General features: G+C 38.1%; 1 protein-coding gene across 19 annotated transcripts in view; it reads left to right on the forward strand.

The window, feature by feature from the left end:
* Positions 1-6,974: 6,974 nt before the first annotated feature.
* Positions 6,975-18,190, forward strand: part of LOC141794634 (neurexin-1a) — a 469,750-nt gene continuing 458,534 nt past the window's right edge. For 18 of the 19 annotated variants that reach the window (XM_074674993.1, XM_074674995.1, XM_074675004.1 and 15 more), the window contains exons 1-2: positions 6,975-7,163; positions 8,600-9,952. In XM_074674993.1, the coding sequence (XP_074531094.1) occupies positions 9,241-9,952 (712 nt within the window). In that variant the 5' untranslated portion in view covers positions 6,975-7,163; positions 8,600-9,240. The remainder of the gene's footprint in view (positions 7,164-8,599; positions 9,953-18,190) is intronic. The other variant, XM_074675008.1, reaches the window with a different exon arrangement.

Here is an 18,190-nt window from a genome sequence, read left to right on the forward strand (position 1 = left end):
ACGATGAAATGGTTGGTAAGAAAGTTGGAGTTGCAATGGCAAAAAGTCTGTCTCCCTGGGTGTGTTAGTGTTAGTGATGAGGGTGAGGATCTGATAATTGAAGGTGGTGAGTAGGGATGGGTACCTTTCACATTTGAAATGATATGGTACAGATGCCCAGAACCTGGCAATTGGTACCGCTACTTAATGGTACCACTTTTTTGTACTTTTTTTGTGTTGATGTGGTAAAAAATTATCAGTGTGTTTAATAGTAAAATATATATTTATTTTTTTTCAACTTAACGTATTTATATGACCTTGCAATGCTGTGTTCCTGTCCAGCATGGCTATCTCCTACTCTTCCACTCCCTCCCAGTCACAAGGATGCATTTAGGTACCTTACAACATGGTACCTTTTGATTCTACGTGAATCGGAAACCGGTACTTTTGACATAATTCAGTCGGTACCTATAAAAGTACCTAATTCGGTTCCCATCCCTCATGGCGAGATGGAGAATTGTATTTGAGAAGGTCGCTCAGGTATGAGGGGGTGAGGTTATTGAGGGCTTTGTGGGTGATAAAGAGGATCTTGACGTGAAATGCATTGACACATGTTACAAATAACCGCTCTGCTGCATGTTCACACGCTTAAAGGTAACATCAGGCCCCTTATGCATTTTTTTTCTCTCCTTTCTTTCTCTGAAATCCCAGTAATGTTCAACATTAGGGTGTGATTTGTTTTTCAATAACTGACTTTCCATACATTTTATTCTATTCTGTTTTATTTTATCTTGTGCTTTTTAGGTTGCTTACTTTAACATATAGCCAGGGACTACAGATGACAACTAGCCTTGAAGCTAACTCTGGCATATTCACTGAAATGTCAATTAATATGCATTGTCCCTGTAAATTAAATAAAATAAAGATTAGATTAGGCACAGCATTGGCGTCATGTAAACATCGATCTCTTAAAGTGACAGTCACACAGTAGTTTCAGTCAGAAGGAAAACCTTACAGTAAACATAACTTAATATGATGAACTTTTATCAGCATTTATCAATTTTAGTCAAGATTTTATTAATTTTCTTTCATAAAATGGAGATGTTATTTTTTTTCTCTGTCAAAGTGGCTGTTTTACTGATTAAGAGTTAAGGAAAGTTAGAAATATAACTTTAAACACAAGACATATCAAACAAGTGACATGTTTTGAGCACAGTTGTTTGACTTACTGATGATTTAAACCAGTATTTTCACACATATATCTGAAATTTATGAGCCAAAAGGTTGCCTGTAAGAAATGCATGACAAACACTTAGATGTGCTTTGTTAAAAGGATAAAGCTTTGCAGAAAACAGCTCCATGCATTAACATCTATGCCTACTCTGTCTAAATTTAGCTCTTGACTCTGTCACATACTGGAAAGATAAACAACAAATAGGAGAAGGGAAACTGTTTCTGGGAAAGACAGATTTTACTTCTCCAGTTGAAATCTACCTCACAATAATTTTACCCTCTCACTCTGCTATTTTTTCAGTCACATGAAAACATACCAGGCAGCTTTTCTCTGCTGAATCCAGAGACTGATTGCAGCACAATTGCACCAGACATGAGTGCACAGATTCCAGTGCAGAGCCTGCCTGGTGTGAATAAAAGATACATCCGACATGGATGGTTGTGGAGGGAAAAAAAACTCCCATTTCTTTCCTTTAAATGGGTCAATTTATTCTGATGAGTCCACAACAGAATTGTCAGTTTTGACTTCAAGTCAGGAGTCGGCTGAAAGCTGAAGCGTGTGTGATAATGTGAAGTCCTCGTTTGAATTTTTTCTTTACTTTCTGAGTTATCGACCTTAAACCATCCAAACGGAGCTGAAGAGGATGTTTTCTTTAGCAGTAGTGTTTCCTGCCACTGAGAGGCTGTTTCACTCTTGGAGTGCCCTCCTCAAGGATGGCTCAGTGATGTACACTGAACTAGTTCTTTGCTTAACTCATTCACCGGCTCTTAAAAGCTGACCCAAGGGATTAAACCATAACAAGATTCCAGTCAGCTGCACAAATCTTCAGCGTTGACCCGTGACAATATGTTTTTATGTTATACTCCACAGAAGGACAAAATTGGTGGTGGAGTGTTTTTACTGTTTTCTGAGGTAAAGGAAATCCTTGATGAGAAGTATTCAGAGAAAAGAGCTGTACAGATTAAGCATGGGAAATAAAATGCATCCATTCAGTTTCAGAGAAAGACTCTGAGGATCATTTTGCAGAAGGATTTACTATGATGAGACGGGTCAGCTGTCGTGGACACTTCAGAAGACTTTACATAAAATACACATTTATTTGTTATCTATTATTGTCGCTCTTATTACTGCCAACCCTCCACAGTTGCTTTAGTTTTTATCACCCTTAGTTCTTATTATCAGATGGTTTTATCTTATCACACTCTGAGTGACAGCTACGACGTGGCAATTAAATATTAAATTTGAAATATTTTTCCAGGCACACTGATACATCATAAATTTTAACCCTTTGCTGCCCGAATTAATTCACAATTTTATTTAAAAAATGCTTTTGCAGGTTTTTTGCATTCTCACAGATGCCAAATTCAGTGGAGATTGTAAATTTAAATAAAGGACATACTGTACTTGTAAATAAGTCACATGATATAAAAAGATTTATAGATTCAGAAGTTCACCCTCTAACCAACATCTGGTGCAATCATTGGTTTGAGTAAAATATGATCATTAGTGAGATACAGGGTTCATTTCAGCTGCTTCTTCATCATCTTTGTATTTGGAGTGGGTCATTACTTTGTATGGTTCATTTGTTGGTCGTGGAGACCAAACTGGTTTTGTCTTCAGGGATATTCTTTCACTTTATTTTTGCTCCTGTGTTTGTCTGGAGATCCTACATGTAACCATGGCTGCATTGTTTACATGTGAAATCAGCTGTTAGTAGCCTGTAGCATGCCAATGCTAACTGGTGCAAGGCCAGATGTTTGCCCACTAGGTGAGGATGACGTGCTGGTTCTCAGGTGAGAGCCAAGAAGTGACGACATCGACCTGTCCTTCCATGCATCGTTATTGGGAACGTAAGATCTATCTCCAATGAGATGGACAAGCTAGCTGTGCTATCACAGCAACTCTGGAATACCAGAAGGCAGAGTAGCATGATGCTTTTCACAGACATGGCTAACAGAGCTAACAGCAGACACCAACACCACATTGGAAGAGCTTCACCTGCTGTGAGCAGACAGGATCCAGGAGACAGAGACTGAACAGACTGCTGAAGAAGCTCAGTCCTGGACCCTGTGGAGGTGGAGGCTGGCTGAACTGGAGAATGATGGACAAGCTGTCAGCATCTATTTTCTTATGGAGCTTTTTGCACTTTCTATACACTTTCTTACTTTTGTTTTCTTAATTGCTGCTGTGACTCCTCTTGACTTTCCCCTCAAGGGGTAAATAAAGTATTTTCTATTCTATTCTATTCTATTCTATTCTATTCTATTCTATTCTATTCTATTCTATTCTATTCTATTCTATTCTTCTATTCTATTCTATTCTTCTATTCTATTCTATTCTAGTCTAGTCTATTCTAGTTCTGTTGTATTCAGTTTGCCTCTGCAGCACCTCATACAGTGTCTTTTGATGCAGTTAAAATCTGGTTGAGAAAAAAGTGAGAAAACTAACTCTGAAGACGCAACCGTTCAACACGTTTGATTCTCTGATTTAACTTTAAAAAATTGAAGAAAGCAGGTGAAACAGTCTGAGTTGTGAGGGATGCTAACTGAAGCCATATGTGAGCCTGTGGTACCTGATTTAGAAAGGTCTGTTGTTATGACTCTGGGTTCATGAGCTCACAGTTTGCACAGACACTTCTTCCCTGTGCTCTATGTCCGACATCCCTAAATGTAGCCTACACTCAAACTGACATTGGTGTTTGGGTCAAAGGCTCTTATAATCAGGTGAAGTGTGTGGTCGAGCCAACCTCATTGACAGCTTTGCTTTCATCCTTTGGCCACTTTCCCAACAGAGCAGCCGAGCTGACCAGCATCCTCTGGGTAATACAGTTACTATTGACGAGTACCTTATACAACCCTACTTCAACTGTCCCTTTAACACGAGTGTACAATACCAGGAAACACGTAAAAAGAACCATAAAGATATGATCAAATATGATCCATTTCACGTCTTTTTCTGACAGAATTACATTACATATACCAAGTTATCATCTGAATGTAAGTGGGAGGACCTAAAGCTCTGGTTAATCTACCTATTTTCTTCTTCTGTGGTGCTCTTTTTATATTTGTTTTTGGCCCCTTCGCTCTTCCTTTTGGTGTTTGAAAAGAGGGAAAAGAGCTGGAGTGGACTGTGGTGTTTACATGGAGGTTGTGTTGGTGCCAGAATAAACAAAGGTGCACAAAGAAAGTGAACCCCAAAGCATCATTATTCACAATCACAACACATCACAAAATAAGTTCATACCCAAGGATGAGCTTACTGACTAATAATCTTTTTTTTTTCTTTTTTTTGTCATTCTCAATTTAACTTGTTAAATTTGGGGATTTTAGAGACATTTCAGAGGTTGACTCTTCTGCCTGAGTGATCCTCAGATTGTAGTACATCCTGTTTATCATCCAGATATTCAAAAATAGATGATATTAGGGATGCATGATATATCCGTATCATTTCATTTATTTGCTTATTCGAACAGGTTAAAGACAAAACAAAACAAAACAGAACATAGATAAATAAGATGTATGATGTGTTTAAACAGAAAAACAACAAAACAATTAAAAAGACGACTCCTATAACAGAGATCATTATACATTGTTCAAATGGTTGTATGATGAAGTCAGAAAACTTTTCTAGTCCTACCCCTTTGTTTTTCACTTTATAGTCTAATCTGTCTGAGAATCTGTATAAAACAAAACAGAGGAAAAGACAGTGCATCTCAGTAAAACAAACAAAAAAAACACAAACAACACATATGTTTATTGGTTTAAGTTTGCTTCCATCTCACTGTTGTATCTCCTTAAAATAAGATTTATATAAATCTGTTTGGACTGTTTAAGTGATCTGCATATTTTAATTTTTCACTGCATTTATTCAACAAATTGACTCCTTTAACTGAGTATCAATACCGGTATCAGCCAATGTATAAAAGTGAGCTGATATTTATTTTATCTGCCGGCCATTTTTAGAGCATCTTGAACGATCTTTCAAGACCCAAATACTCTTGTTTTCTATGACTATGTAAACACAAAAACTACCTAAGAAGAGTGGAATCTCTCCTTTTGTGTCTCTCTTCCTGTTTTTGATCCAAAAAACGGGCAAAATGTACTTTTTCTGGTTGTGTTCATCTCAGGCGCTTCATCCTTTGATCCTCTTCATGATCTCTGATATCTATTCTCATGACCACACCGCTCTTTTTCTCTGGACTACCTCGACACATCATCTATGTCAAGTTTTTTTTTTTTTCTTTCATTTTTTTTTTTGGTAACACTTTATTTTGATAGTCATGATAGAAAAGTCATTGCATATCAATGAAGTGTTAGTTCAAATATCACAAGACGAGTCAAAAGAAAAGCATGCATACATATAATTAATAATTTAGATAAATTTGCTTTCTTTCTCTGACATGCAGTTGTGCAAACTTGTTTGTGTTTGGCTCTGTTGATAGTTTATAGAGTTTGAACTGTTGTCAACTTTTTTTTTTCACTTTAATTGGATAGTCCTAACCCAGGTCTACAAATACTTAGCCGAGAATGCCAAGTGATATTCTGTTCATCGTTGTTTGTATATGTGCTGACAATCAACAGATTTTCAACTACTAATTAATTAATATGTTATCTATTGATAGTCAGTTAATCTAATTGGTAATTGACAACCAACAAAACATCAACAGAGTCATTTAATGGGTAAGAAATGTTGGACATATGTTGACATGTTACTGTTGACTTTCAACTGACAGTTTGATTAAGAGTAGTAGAGTCTGAACTTACAAGAAGAAGTTGACAATCTACAGATGTCAACTAATAGCTTGTTAAAAAAAAAAACCTAAGATTTGGGAGACGACTTATTTAAAATGTTAAACCTTTAAATGCACCTTATCATCTACTAATAGCTGAATGCATTTTACTGGTCTGTTGAAAAATTATGTTAAATGTCTTCTGATAGTTGCTGAGTGTCGACAGATGGACTATCAAAGTAAGTGTTACCTTTATTTATTTATTTATTTTTTTCTAATACTGATATTGGTAAATGTTGGTTGTTGGCCATAACAACATTATTAATATCAGATGTTGATGCATCCCTAGATTTTATAATAGATATATGATGAAAACATATAAAATAAGTGGTACAGTGAGTATCTGGTTTGGTTTAGTATAAATGATGAGTGTGTGTTTTGGTGTTTTCTGTGTGCAAATTTACCACAGGCCTCTGGGTGTGTTGTAACTCAAAGTAATGACACTGTCTGTTTGTGTATCTTTAAATGGATAAAAAACGTCTCTGGGGAAATATATATTCTCTGAAAAGTGCAAGAAAAAGTTGAGCTAACACTGCCCTGAAATGCGAAATATTTTTAGAAAATAATTCAAATATTATTTCCCTGTAAAGCAAAGAAGCAAATGTTATGTGCAATAATTTTACAGATATTAAAAAGCCTGCAGTGAGAATATTTTTTGTTTTATTTCCCTAATTTTTAGATTCTGGGTCTGATCGTTTGCAGTAGTTTAGCAGAATCAGTTTGGAGGAGTGAGAAAAAGACACACGCTACCCCATTTGCTCCAAGTGTTCCTAAACCCCTCCGACTGCTTCCCTGCCTTTAGTGTCTTTACTGAGATCAATTAATCAATCCCAGCAGTTTTACAAGCCTTGTCTCCAAAGTTGCCTGAGCCATAAATGTCCGTGGATGGATGCTCGTGGAGGCAGAGGCGCTGTCCAAGGTACTGCATTCAGCCCCTCCCCGGTAGACATCACTGGGAGACACGTGATACGCTCTGTCTGTGGCTCCTGACAGTCGCTGGATAAGCTCAACAGGGAGACCAGATTGCACCTTCTCCTCCTCAAAGATAACCGGATTTTGGCTCCGCGCGCTTCCCAAACGACTCCATCCTGCGGTTTAATTTCCTCTTGAGTTGTGTTTTGTTTTGTCACAGGAGCAAACTTGGCTGACGGGATATTTAAGGTAAATTTTTCTCACCACTCTGTGAGGTTTATAGTGGAGTTAGAGTGAAAGTGGACCCATCTCTCTGCCTATTTTTCCTCCTCCTCTCGCTGATGCTGTGATTCACTTGAAAGCAGATCTTGGTGTGAAGGTTTCGCCAGAGTGGATTTGAGGTACAGGCTTTGAAATAACTCGACTGTCGTGGTTTTATGGGAGCTCAGATGCATTTTTTCCCTCATGTGCCAACTATGCAAGGTCCCGTACGAGTTAAGTTGACGCGCAGAGGTAATAAAAACGCATCATTTTGTGATGGTACGGATTTTTAGAGTTGTCTGAGAGTGAAAAACGCAGATGTTGTCTTTGAATAAGACTGTGATTATAGTGCGCTCTTCACAGCTGCCGTCCAGAGGAGGATGCTGAGGTATGGGGCATGTTATTGTGAAGAGGATATCCCGTTTGGCACAACGAGACGTTAATACCCACAGAGGCTTTTTCCATGTATGAGTTAAAGCGTTATGATGCCATAAACCCATTTCTCCTCTTTAACACATTTGCTGTTTGTGGAGAGGATGTTCCGGTCTGTGTAAAGTGCGCTGCTGAACTAAAACCGATCCACATTCCCTTTTCTTTTTTCTTTTTTTTTTTTTTTGAAATGCAAACTAGAATTGCGGAGATTTCAAACCAGGTCGCTGTCTTTCCTCTTCATTCTTATATTTAAAGAGTTTTGAAGCAAAAGCACAATCTGTTTTATAGTGACGAGGCAGATCTTGTGAAGAGCACATTGGAGGTTCTGACTGAGACCCAGCAGGATGCCCAGCTGGTTCGTCTCACACAAACCAACCATTGTGAATCAAATGACGCACTTTTTCTCATGGTAGGTCTTCCAGGGAGGGCAGGCCAGTAAAAATAAAAGCCTGTAGTGTACATCGGAATGCTGCTGGTGGTATTCTTTCACATTTGCAGAAGTTGGATTGAGGAGAAGTCTGACTGCCCGAGTTGTAAATCAGCTGTTTCCATTTTCTGACTTTGCTGAGGCGGATTAGCAGCAGGGATTGTTTATAGAGGCGCGAACATCTGATTAATGATGCAGTTTACTTAGATCACACATAATAATTAACGTGATGTTCTTTTGCATGGCTGCCTGCCCGCTGTTAACGCACTGCATGTGTAGAGACTGTTTCTGACAAAGCCAGTCACTCAGAGGTTTTCATGTCTGGACTCATGAGCGTCCAGTGGAGCTGTGTGCTTCCTGGAAAGCCCTGATGGTATTAATGTAATGATACGGCCTGTGTTTATTCTAACAAAGGCCTTTCTGGATAGAAGTGCCTGATTGGCTGTGCTTCTGCCTTAATCTCAGTATTAACTCTGACTTTTGATTAAAGCTTTCACCAAAGTGGATTTGGGAATGGATCCAGTAGAAATGCTGATACTGTATTGAATTTGCTTTTCTTTTGCAGGGGGGGCTTTGGGACTGAGGACTGCCTTCACAGACAGACCGACACACTGCTTTCTTTTGCTGAGCTTATCAGCCAGCGTGACTCCATATGGCTTTTTTTTCTCTTATTGCTACAGAGGATGCGGGGTGAAAAGCCCTGAGCGAGGCTTCCAGTTACCCGCCAAAGAATGTTGGCATGAACATGAAGATTAAAGCTGCCATTTCGACTCAAGTGAAACCGTGCACGCTCTAACTGGCACCAGAAGGGACTGCTCCATAATTACATAAATTAGACTGAGTGTGCCCAATGGATATTTGAATCCCTGTCACTTTGCTCTTAATAGCCATGGCAGAGAGGACCTTTAAACAGTTCAAACTATTTTGGCACCAACAGTGAGAGGTTTGGCCTGTGGCCTGGACAGTGTCAGGTAATGGTTTTTGCTCCAGGAAATAATTGTTGGCCAAGCCTTTTGCTATGCAAATATATCATCAGAGTGAATCTTTTCTCTGACAATGCCTCAGTTCGCACTTACAAACCAATGTAGACAGTCGATTACATGCCAGTTTACTCTCCTGCTGTCTGATAGTTATATTTTCTGCTTTAGCAAAAGCTCCTACAAATAAATCTCCCCTCTCCTCCAACACAAACCTTGTAACTACACGATGGTTTTACAAAAGCCACAGGGGGCCCTTATCGTTTGGGTTGGGCTGCTCGTTTGTTGCTCTCTAGAAATGGGCACTTGTCTAGAATTTACAGGTGCTGAGGGGCAGTGGGCTAGGTTTCCAGTGTGGAATGCATGTTGTGAAAGTGAAATGAGCTTCATTATGAAAACAAAGAGCTCCCACGGGCTGCTGGTTTACTTCGACGACGAGGGATTCTGTGACTTTTTAGAGCTGCTCATACTCAACGGCAAACTCAGCCTTCGCTTCTCCATCTTCTGCGCCGAGCCTGCAACCGTGGTGTCAGACACGGCGGTCAACGACAGCCAATGGCACGCCGTGACAATACGGAGAAACTTTAAGAACACAACCCTAACAGTGGACGGTGAGACAAAGTGGGTGGAGGTGAAGTCAAAAAGACGGGATATGACTGTTTTTAGTCATCTGTTTGTTGGTGGAATACCACCGGAGTTACGATCCGTGGCGCTACGACTGACATCGGCCGTGGTCAAGGATCAGCTGCCTTTCACTGGATGGATAACAGACATAAAGGTCAACAACACGGAGTCTGAGATGATCAACGGAGACGGGGTCTTGCAGGACCTCTGCGGTACCGCCAACATGTGCTTAAACGGAGGAGTCTGTAGTTTAATTAACGAAGAACCGACATGTGACTGCTCTCAGACGGGCTTCCAGGGAAAAGACTGCAGTGAAGGTAAGACATCCGGGTAGCCGAATCAAACGAATCAAAGCACCAAACAGTAATTAGCATCAGGAAATTAAAGCATTCCCTTCCTCTATTCATGCAAAGCCTCATGTTTGTCTTCAGACGTGTGTAATTGATCTGCAGTTATTTGTTTGTAATGAGCGATCTCCTGCAAGGCCTCATTAGCAAAACATGCAGGTGTTCTCCATCCCCAAAGGTGTCTTCCATTCCTTTTCAGACGCTCCATGGGGATTGGTTGACCTATGAAACATCATCTCCAATGGCTTACCTTGGAGTAAACATTTAGGAGTCAGAAGGCGGAAACATGAGGGATATCGTTGAATTAGAAACATAAAAAGCAACAGAAAAGAGTCGTACTTAATCCTCTAAAAACCAGTAAAAGGATGAACCATGGCTGTTCAACATCTCTCCTCATAACTGTGCTGTGTATTCATTTAATAATTCTGACTGATATAAAAAAGAGAAAAACCAGCAGGAGGAGAAAGCAGCTAGCAGCCCAGCTAATCAATACACAAAGAGAACACGGGGTTCTTTGAGGTAGCGAGAATAGTGTCGCTCTGACTTTTTCCTCTCATCCCTGGTGTTGTTTGTAATGAAAGTGTATCAGTATTCAGGGTATTCGGCGCAGAGCTTCCCACAGATTGGCAGGTTGCTGCTGTGTCGGGGAGGAGCAGGTTTGTTGGTCAGGCTGAGTGTCGGTGGGGGAGGGGTGCATGTGTGTGTATGTGCGTGTGTGTTGGTTTGAAATCTATTTTTTCTACAGCGTTACTCAAACACTGCTGGACATACGGGCTCAGTTGAAAATACATGCAATGAGAAATTCAAGAAATTCAAGAAAGTCAGGCCACGTGTAATTTACATTTCATCCCATTTGCTGGTGAAGCCTCATCCAAGCAGATGAATTTTTTATTAACAATGTGCTCATTAGGCCGGCAATGGATAACATACTACAGCAGTACGAGGTATTCCCATCTGATTGTCATTAGCCATCCAGGCAAATAGAAAATAGTACTAATTAATAAGCTTTGTACGCAGTGTTCAGGCTGTTTTGTTTTGTGCTGTGCAGATTTTTTTAATGGTGTTAATACAACAGGGAGGCAGCTGAGGGTCTTTACCGACCTCATGCACTGACAGAGTGCATAAATGTTGCTGTAGTTCACAAACAGGCTCTCAGTGTCGAGCAGCGTAACATATTTGTTTGCTCTGACTATTACACATCAGCTCGAAACACCAGGATGGATTTTATTCTACTACATCAAAGTGTCCTGAATAAATCTGCATCAGGAATGAACCGGGCTAGTAAATTTACTCTGACGTGCAAACCGAAATTTTTAATCCTGCTCTCTTTTCTTTTCGTCTATTCAAGGCAGACTTGAAGTTGCTTTAATTGCCCCTTTTGGATAATACTGTAAATTAACCACAGCAAAAGTAAAACCTGTTGAAAACTTAAGCTGTTGTTTCCTCCATTCCTCTGAGGTGGAGAAGTGAGGAAATTGTCTTAGCCTTTAGGAAGAACTTTTAATGTTAAAAAAAAGGAACTGGTGCTTACCAAGTTTATGGCAGCCATCTTTTTTGTATGAAGTGCAAATTTAAGGCTCATTAGGCCCCATCCCAGCCAGCTCTGATACTCTAAGCTCAGCACATAAAGTCATAAAATGATGCAAATGTGAAACTAAACGCAACAGGAGCAATTTGTTGCTGATTTTAATTACCCTTTTGTTGTTATTGTTTCTGACCAGAGACTTTGTCTGTTTAAAGCAGACCTTTCTGAGGAAATTGCATCCTGGAAATGAAGCAAATTCATTTTCCCTCATTGAGATTTAATCATTTCAAATATGATTTAGTATTTTATCTTCATATTGACTTATTAAAAACTCATTTTCAAAGTTCAACTTCATATTATTATTTGTCTGCGATTAGATTGGCTGCAGTCCTCTGAGGTTCTTTGGCGTCAAAGTAATTAAGGATGGGGAAATGAGCTACATGTATTTAATATCTTTACTCAGGATCCAACCTGTTTGAAATCTGAAAGATAACTTTGGAATGCAAGTGATTTGTTCCTAATATGCTACTAAAAGTACAAACATAACTTCATTCATGGAGGTGGCAGGAGCTGAATTGAGGAAATGGGTTGGGCAAGATCATAAGATCCAACCTTCTATGTCCTGATACCAGAACTGATAACTGGACTTTGGCATCAACTGATACTGATCTGATCTGATCCAATACCAATATGAGTTTAACATTCCCCATCCCTCTACATTAGGCTGAGAAATATGTTTTTGCAACTTTCAGGCTTTTCTCTATTTTTAAACCAAAATGAATCAAAAAATATACTGAAACCAACTGTAAGTTGGTAAGATAAGTCTCCAACACTAACAGGAATTGCAGTGGATAAGTGAGGAAATAAATTTGCGCTTTTCAAGTCAGAGTTGATGAAAAAAACTGATAAGTCACTTTAGTTAGCTTCATTTATTATATTTTAGCTCTGTCAAGCAACAAATACAGTTGTTGTAATCACAGAAGAGGCTAGAACTGAGTTGGTTAGATCTGTCCTCTAGATCAGCTCCATGCACTGTATAAAACATGGACCTAGTGTCCTCGATGTCACCCGTCTGTTCCTGAAACGGAAATGAAGCACATTGGCCAAAGCAGCCATATTTGGTGGCAATGGCTTCGAGTACAGTTATAGGGAGCCTGTCAGTCATGTGACCTGAGCTTGTGCCTCTGATTGAGTGAGCTCGCTATCTTAATATCCACTGAACAGCCGAGTTGGAAAAACACTCGACCCGTACAGTGTGAGCCAATAGTGAAATCAGCGACTCAGACAGGAGGCGTTTTTTGAACCAGGCTGTAAATAGGTTAATTTCTGCTTTGAAAAACGGCTTTTTTTGGCTTGGTGTGTTTGTGACTCCTGGTACTTCTGGAGCCAGCCTCAAGCAAACACTCCAGAAACAGCAGATTTTAGCGCTTCAGCATTGTCTCATATTCTTACACTGGAGGTTGCCGCTTGATCAGCCCTTTTTTGTTGATATCTGATCTAACTTTTGGAGTTTGTATCGGGCCAATTCCTGATACCAGAATGATTGGTTTATCCCTCCTAACCTCTCGAGTCCCACATCCACATATATAGACATTACATTTCTGCCTCCCAGACCCATGATACTTGATTTTTTTAGACTTTTACCTATTAGCCACATTTAGGGACACTGCCCATTAGAGCTGCACGATTTGGGGAAAAGGTGCGATTTGCGATTAGGTGGACAATATTGCGATTGCGATTGTGCTTGCGATTTAATAAAAAAAGTTGTGTCATGATGAGGCTACAGGCTTGCTTGGTTATCATGGAGAAAAATCTGAATTGCATGTGCTGACATTGCGATTGCGATTGCGATTGCGATAATCGTGCAGCCCTACTGCCCATGTCATCTTTTGGTGAAATCACAACATTCCCCTCATTTTAGTAAAAAAACAACAACAACGTATTTAGGTTCAGAATCACTACTAACAAACAACAACAATAATCAAACTTTATGTACAACAGCCAAGTTTAGTTTTTTACACTTCCTAGGTCTTACTTATCCCATATAGCTAGGTGAGTTAAAAAGAGATGCACACCAGGGCTTAAGTTACATTAACGCCCACCCAGCTTTAAATTGCACAGCTCCAGCTACACCTAGTATCCTCTGTTTCATATTTCATTTTTCTGTGAATATTCCATTATTATTATTATTATTATTATTATTATTATTATTATTATTATTATTATCATCATCATCATCATCATCATCATCATCATTATTATTATTATTATTATTATTATTATTATTATTATTATTATTATTATTATTATTATTATTATTTTACTTTGTTATTATTATATTCACTTAATATTTTTGCGCATATCTATATCTCATATCTGAACTTTTTCTATATTTTATCTGCATTTTCATTATTCTTTGGTTCAGTTTTAGCACCAACACACCAAGTCAAATTCCTTGTATGTACAAATGTATTTGGCAATAAAGCTTGATTCTGATTCTGATTTTGAAGAGGTTAAGATTTCCATTCTACAAAGAGTTTGCTAGTCTTCTTTGGGTCCACATTACAGAACAACAAGAATGACAACTGTTTCAAATCCTTAACAGTCATTTAACAAAAATGTAATTGCAGCTAAATATGAAAATAAAAAAAGACTTTGTATCTTTGAAAATTGACAATAAGTCATATTAACCTTGGATGCCTGTTTCCATCAGAGAAAACAAACAAGCAAAAACAAACAAGAAGAATGGATAGACATGCTCTCATGCATTACGTCAGCAAGAGGAAGCAGAAACGTCAGTGGCACTTGAGCACATGTGTAAAGGAAAGTCAAAACTTTGCGTGTAATATCTCTAAGCACATGATTATCAAACACACTGCACCAACAACACTGATGAGAAATTAACCTGCAAGTCTGTTTTTAATCTATGAGTGCTGATGGAGGCATATTCCTGGAAGAAGATCCTTAAAACAACAGCTCTCACCATGTATAAGAATCATTTATCATATGAAGCTGGAATGTTGATCCATCCAACAGTTTGCATAAAACACAGAACGACTGATTCCACTTTCGTCACCACAGTTAGCAAAGATAATCATTTATGCATCCCTCTCACACAAGCAAAAAATGTGTGGGAACTGGAGAGCTCCTGTGCCCTTGAGCAAGGACTCCCAAGTGCTTGGGGTGCTCCTCAGTGCTGCATGTTCACAGAATCATTTTGAGTGTATTTCCAGCTTTGTGTGAGCAGCATGATTGAAAAGAGTTAAAATATGTTATTGGCCTCAGGGATAAATAAAGTATACTTTAAGAAAAAGAACAAAGGGAGGAATTAATTCAACTAATCCTTGAATTATTTTATACTTTAAACACTTTAAATCATTTATTACAGATAAAATTGCTTCTCAACCATCATCCCCTGCCTGTGTGGGGTCGTGTCATTTCTCAGGAAATCATAAGGACTGATTATTTCCACACCACGGCGACTTGTGATGTTAATGGTTTCATGGCCATGAAAGACCTAATTGGTTATGTTATTGCTGTGTTAACATGAATGATGAAGAGGATATCATCCTCGTGCCGCATGAAGAATGAGCGGTTATTGTTTAAAGGGGCTCTTGTAATGATCAGAGAGCAGAGATGGTGACGAGATCCATTAAAGTCATGAAGAAGAAAAGCATGATCACAAAAAAATATGATGTGATCTTTTCCTCTGCAGTCTGTGGAGGAGCTGAGTCCCATAAATCAAAAGTGAGTTAAATAAGACAACAGAAACACAATGGTTAAAGTTAAAGATACAAAAAGGTGATGAAATTTGGATGGACGTTTCAAAATTAGTTGGATTTAAACCCTTTTTCTGACAGACTTCACTCCTGACTGTAAAAAAGTACCAGCATCTTAGCATCTTCCTCTCATCCCCAATGTCTACACCTGCCTGAACTGCCGTCTCAAAAGACAGAACATAAACCTAAGGTTGCAAATCTGAAGTCATTTGGAGCACAAGATTACACCGAGGGAAGACAAACGGGTGATATTTTAGTATTAATGTCTGCTGCTGTCACCCCAGACAGCCACAAACCAAAGCGAGGCTCAGAAACCTTTTCTCTCTCAGACATGCTCTCGTTCTGCTTGGAAGATTTTCCCAAAATATACACGCAGGCAGCGAGTTTGAGTTTCCTCTTTGTCTGAAACAGTCCACCGGCTGCATCTGTGCTCTGAGGGTTTTAAAGGTTGTTGAGCTTCAGGAGTTTCATGAAGCAGTGTTTTGTTTTACTAATTTGTTGTTTGGTGATGCATGACTGGTCCAATGTGAGCTTTCTCTGGTTAGACTGGATCTTTGATTTCTATTTCATGACAACTTTGGGCAGTGTGTCAGCTTGTAAACACAGATTTGACATTATATCTGTCATTTCATTAAACTGGCTCGTGTTGGGAACAGATCTGTAACCCAAAGATAGATCATCGTACTATAATGATTAGTTGGTGAGCAATGATGAGTATTTCAATAACATAATTATATTAAAACCAACTCAGGCGTAAAAACAAAAGTAGTTTTTCTTGTAGCATACAACAAAAATCAGTTAGCATTTTCAAAATGACTGAAACATGTAGATGAAGAGTGGATAAGTGCCCATGCATATGCACTGGTCTTAAAGTATGTCACTATGTCTACTGCAGTCAGCTCGCTTGATATTCCCCAAAACCTAAAATTCTGAAATTTCAAAGGAGAGAAAAAAAAATTTGGAGGCCAACACATCATTTTTTTTTTTTTAAGATATAGGCTTCTTTTTTCAAATTCGGATTTTAAATTCAGAATACAGACCTGTCTTTCTCATAATTCTTTCATAAACCACAAAATTCTGTCCCTTTTTCTCAAAATTCTAAAGTTCAGGTCAGGTTTCCAAGAAACAATACTGATACCATACCACTAGTGCCTCTTTGGTACAAATCCAACAAATATACACTGCAAAACGCTGAAATCTGAGCAGGGGGTATGTCTTATTTCAAGACCTTAAAAGACAAAAAAAGTATAATAATAATAATAATAATAATAATAATAATAATAATAATAATAATAATAATAATAATAATAATAATACAATCAAAATAAATGAATAACTATGAGTTTTTAAAAAAGTTTTTTTTTTTTTTTTTTTTTTTTTTTTAAGTCTCCATAGTTGATTGTAAAGATTGATATATAATTTTTTTTAAAAAACAGCCAACTGTTGCAGAAAATTATACTCAAATGTAAATACACTGTTTGGTTTCTTTATTTCAAGGACCTTTAAATGCAAATTTTTCTAACCACGTTTTCAGATTTTTCTAGGAGAAATTTGTCACATCTTTTTTTGTCTTCTGTCTTCTAACATTTTGAAATTAGACTTAATTTCTGGACTTGTCAGGTGAAAGTCACTCATTTTAAGTCTAATAACTCGTTAAAACTGGATGCAACATTTACAAGTATGTATATCTTTAAGGACAGATTGACGTGTCTGTCATTTAAGGCCATGTGATTTTAAGTTTTGACTTTTTTTTGTACTTAGCCTCAAGAGAGATTGCAATACAGAGCATTTCACACACAATCATTTAACTCCTTATTCACCCAACAACAACAACACATAGTTCAAAGAAATTTCTTTTTAAAACAATGTTAAATAATTTGTGATTCACACCACACAATACTGAAGAAAATGGAAGATGGAATAAGATGATTTGCAAGTTCATGGAAGAACTTTTATCATAGTGGGTATGTTTTTTTTGTTTTTTTTTTTTGTATTTTTTATTTTTATCCCATGTCAGAAAAGGTGAACCAACCCCATTACTCTATGAAAAAAGTAGAAAAATATGTTTAATTTTAACAATTTCTGATGTACTCTCCTTTAAATGAATATTGTAACACAATACCTACTGAATTAAAAAGCCTTGTTCAGCATATGCCTCAATAATATTTTTAGGGGTGCTGCGAGAACATTTGGGCAGCTTCAGCATCCCTAAAAAATGGTCATGTCAATCAATCGATCAATCAATTAATCACTCTTTATTTGTATAGCACCAAATCATAACAAACGTGATCTCAAGACACTTTAGAAAAACATAAACAGGTCTAGACCCGTAAATGTTTATAAAATTTTATTAGCAGAAACCTAACATCAAGACAAGATAAGGAGTCATAACGGCTCAGTTCAGAGTCTTCTCGGTATCTGGAGGAGAACCCGTATTTCAGTAAGTACCAGGACAAGATCCAGGAGCTGGGCAGCTACAAACCTCAGGAGTATAAAGCAGTAACGGAGAGCAGGCATGAGAAAAATATGATATATTACAATAATATATAAAATATTGTCATGTGACTAATGAAATGTGCTGTGATTGGCTAGAAACACCTAGAGGGAGTGCATTTTTGACAGCTAAGATGGATGATACCATCTGAAATGAAGTATAAATATCTGGTCTAAAAGGAATAAATGCACTTATGTAGCATCCAGTTTAAATGAGATAAGACCTTTTTGTAAAACTTAAATTATAACACAAACACTTGTTTAGATTTCAGTTTTCACAGTGCAGAGCAACATGAGCTTTCATCAGTCATTTGACGACACAGATCTGGAGCTTCTATTAAAAGTCTGAATACAACATCCTCTCACTCTGTGGCTCCTCTGGGGAAATTTGGCATCGCTGCATGTTTTGTT

The sequence above is a fragment of the Halichoeres trimaculatus genome, unplaced genomic scaffold (genome assembly GCF_033239565.1).
Source record: "Halichoeres trimaculatus isolate MK-OKI-2021-1 unplaced genomic scaffold, fHalTri1.1 fHalTri1_scaffold_8, whole genome shotgun sequence".
NCBI lineage: Eukaryota > Metazoa > Chordata > Actinopteri > Labriformes > Labridae > Halichoeres > Halichoeres trimaculatus.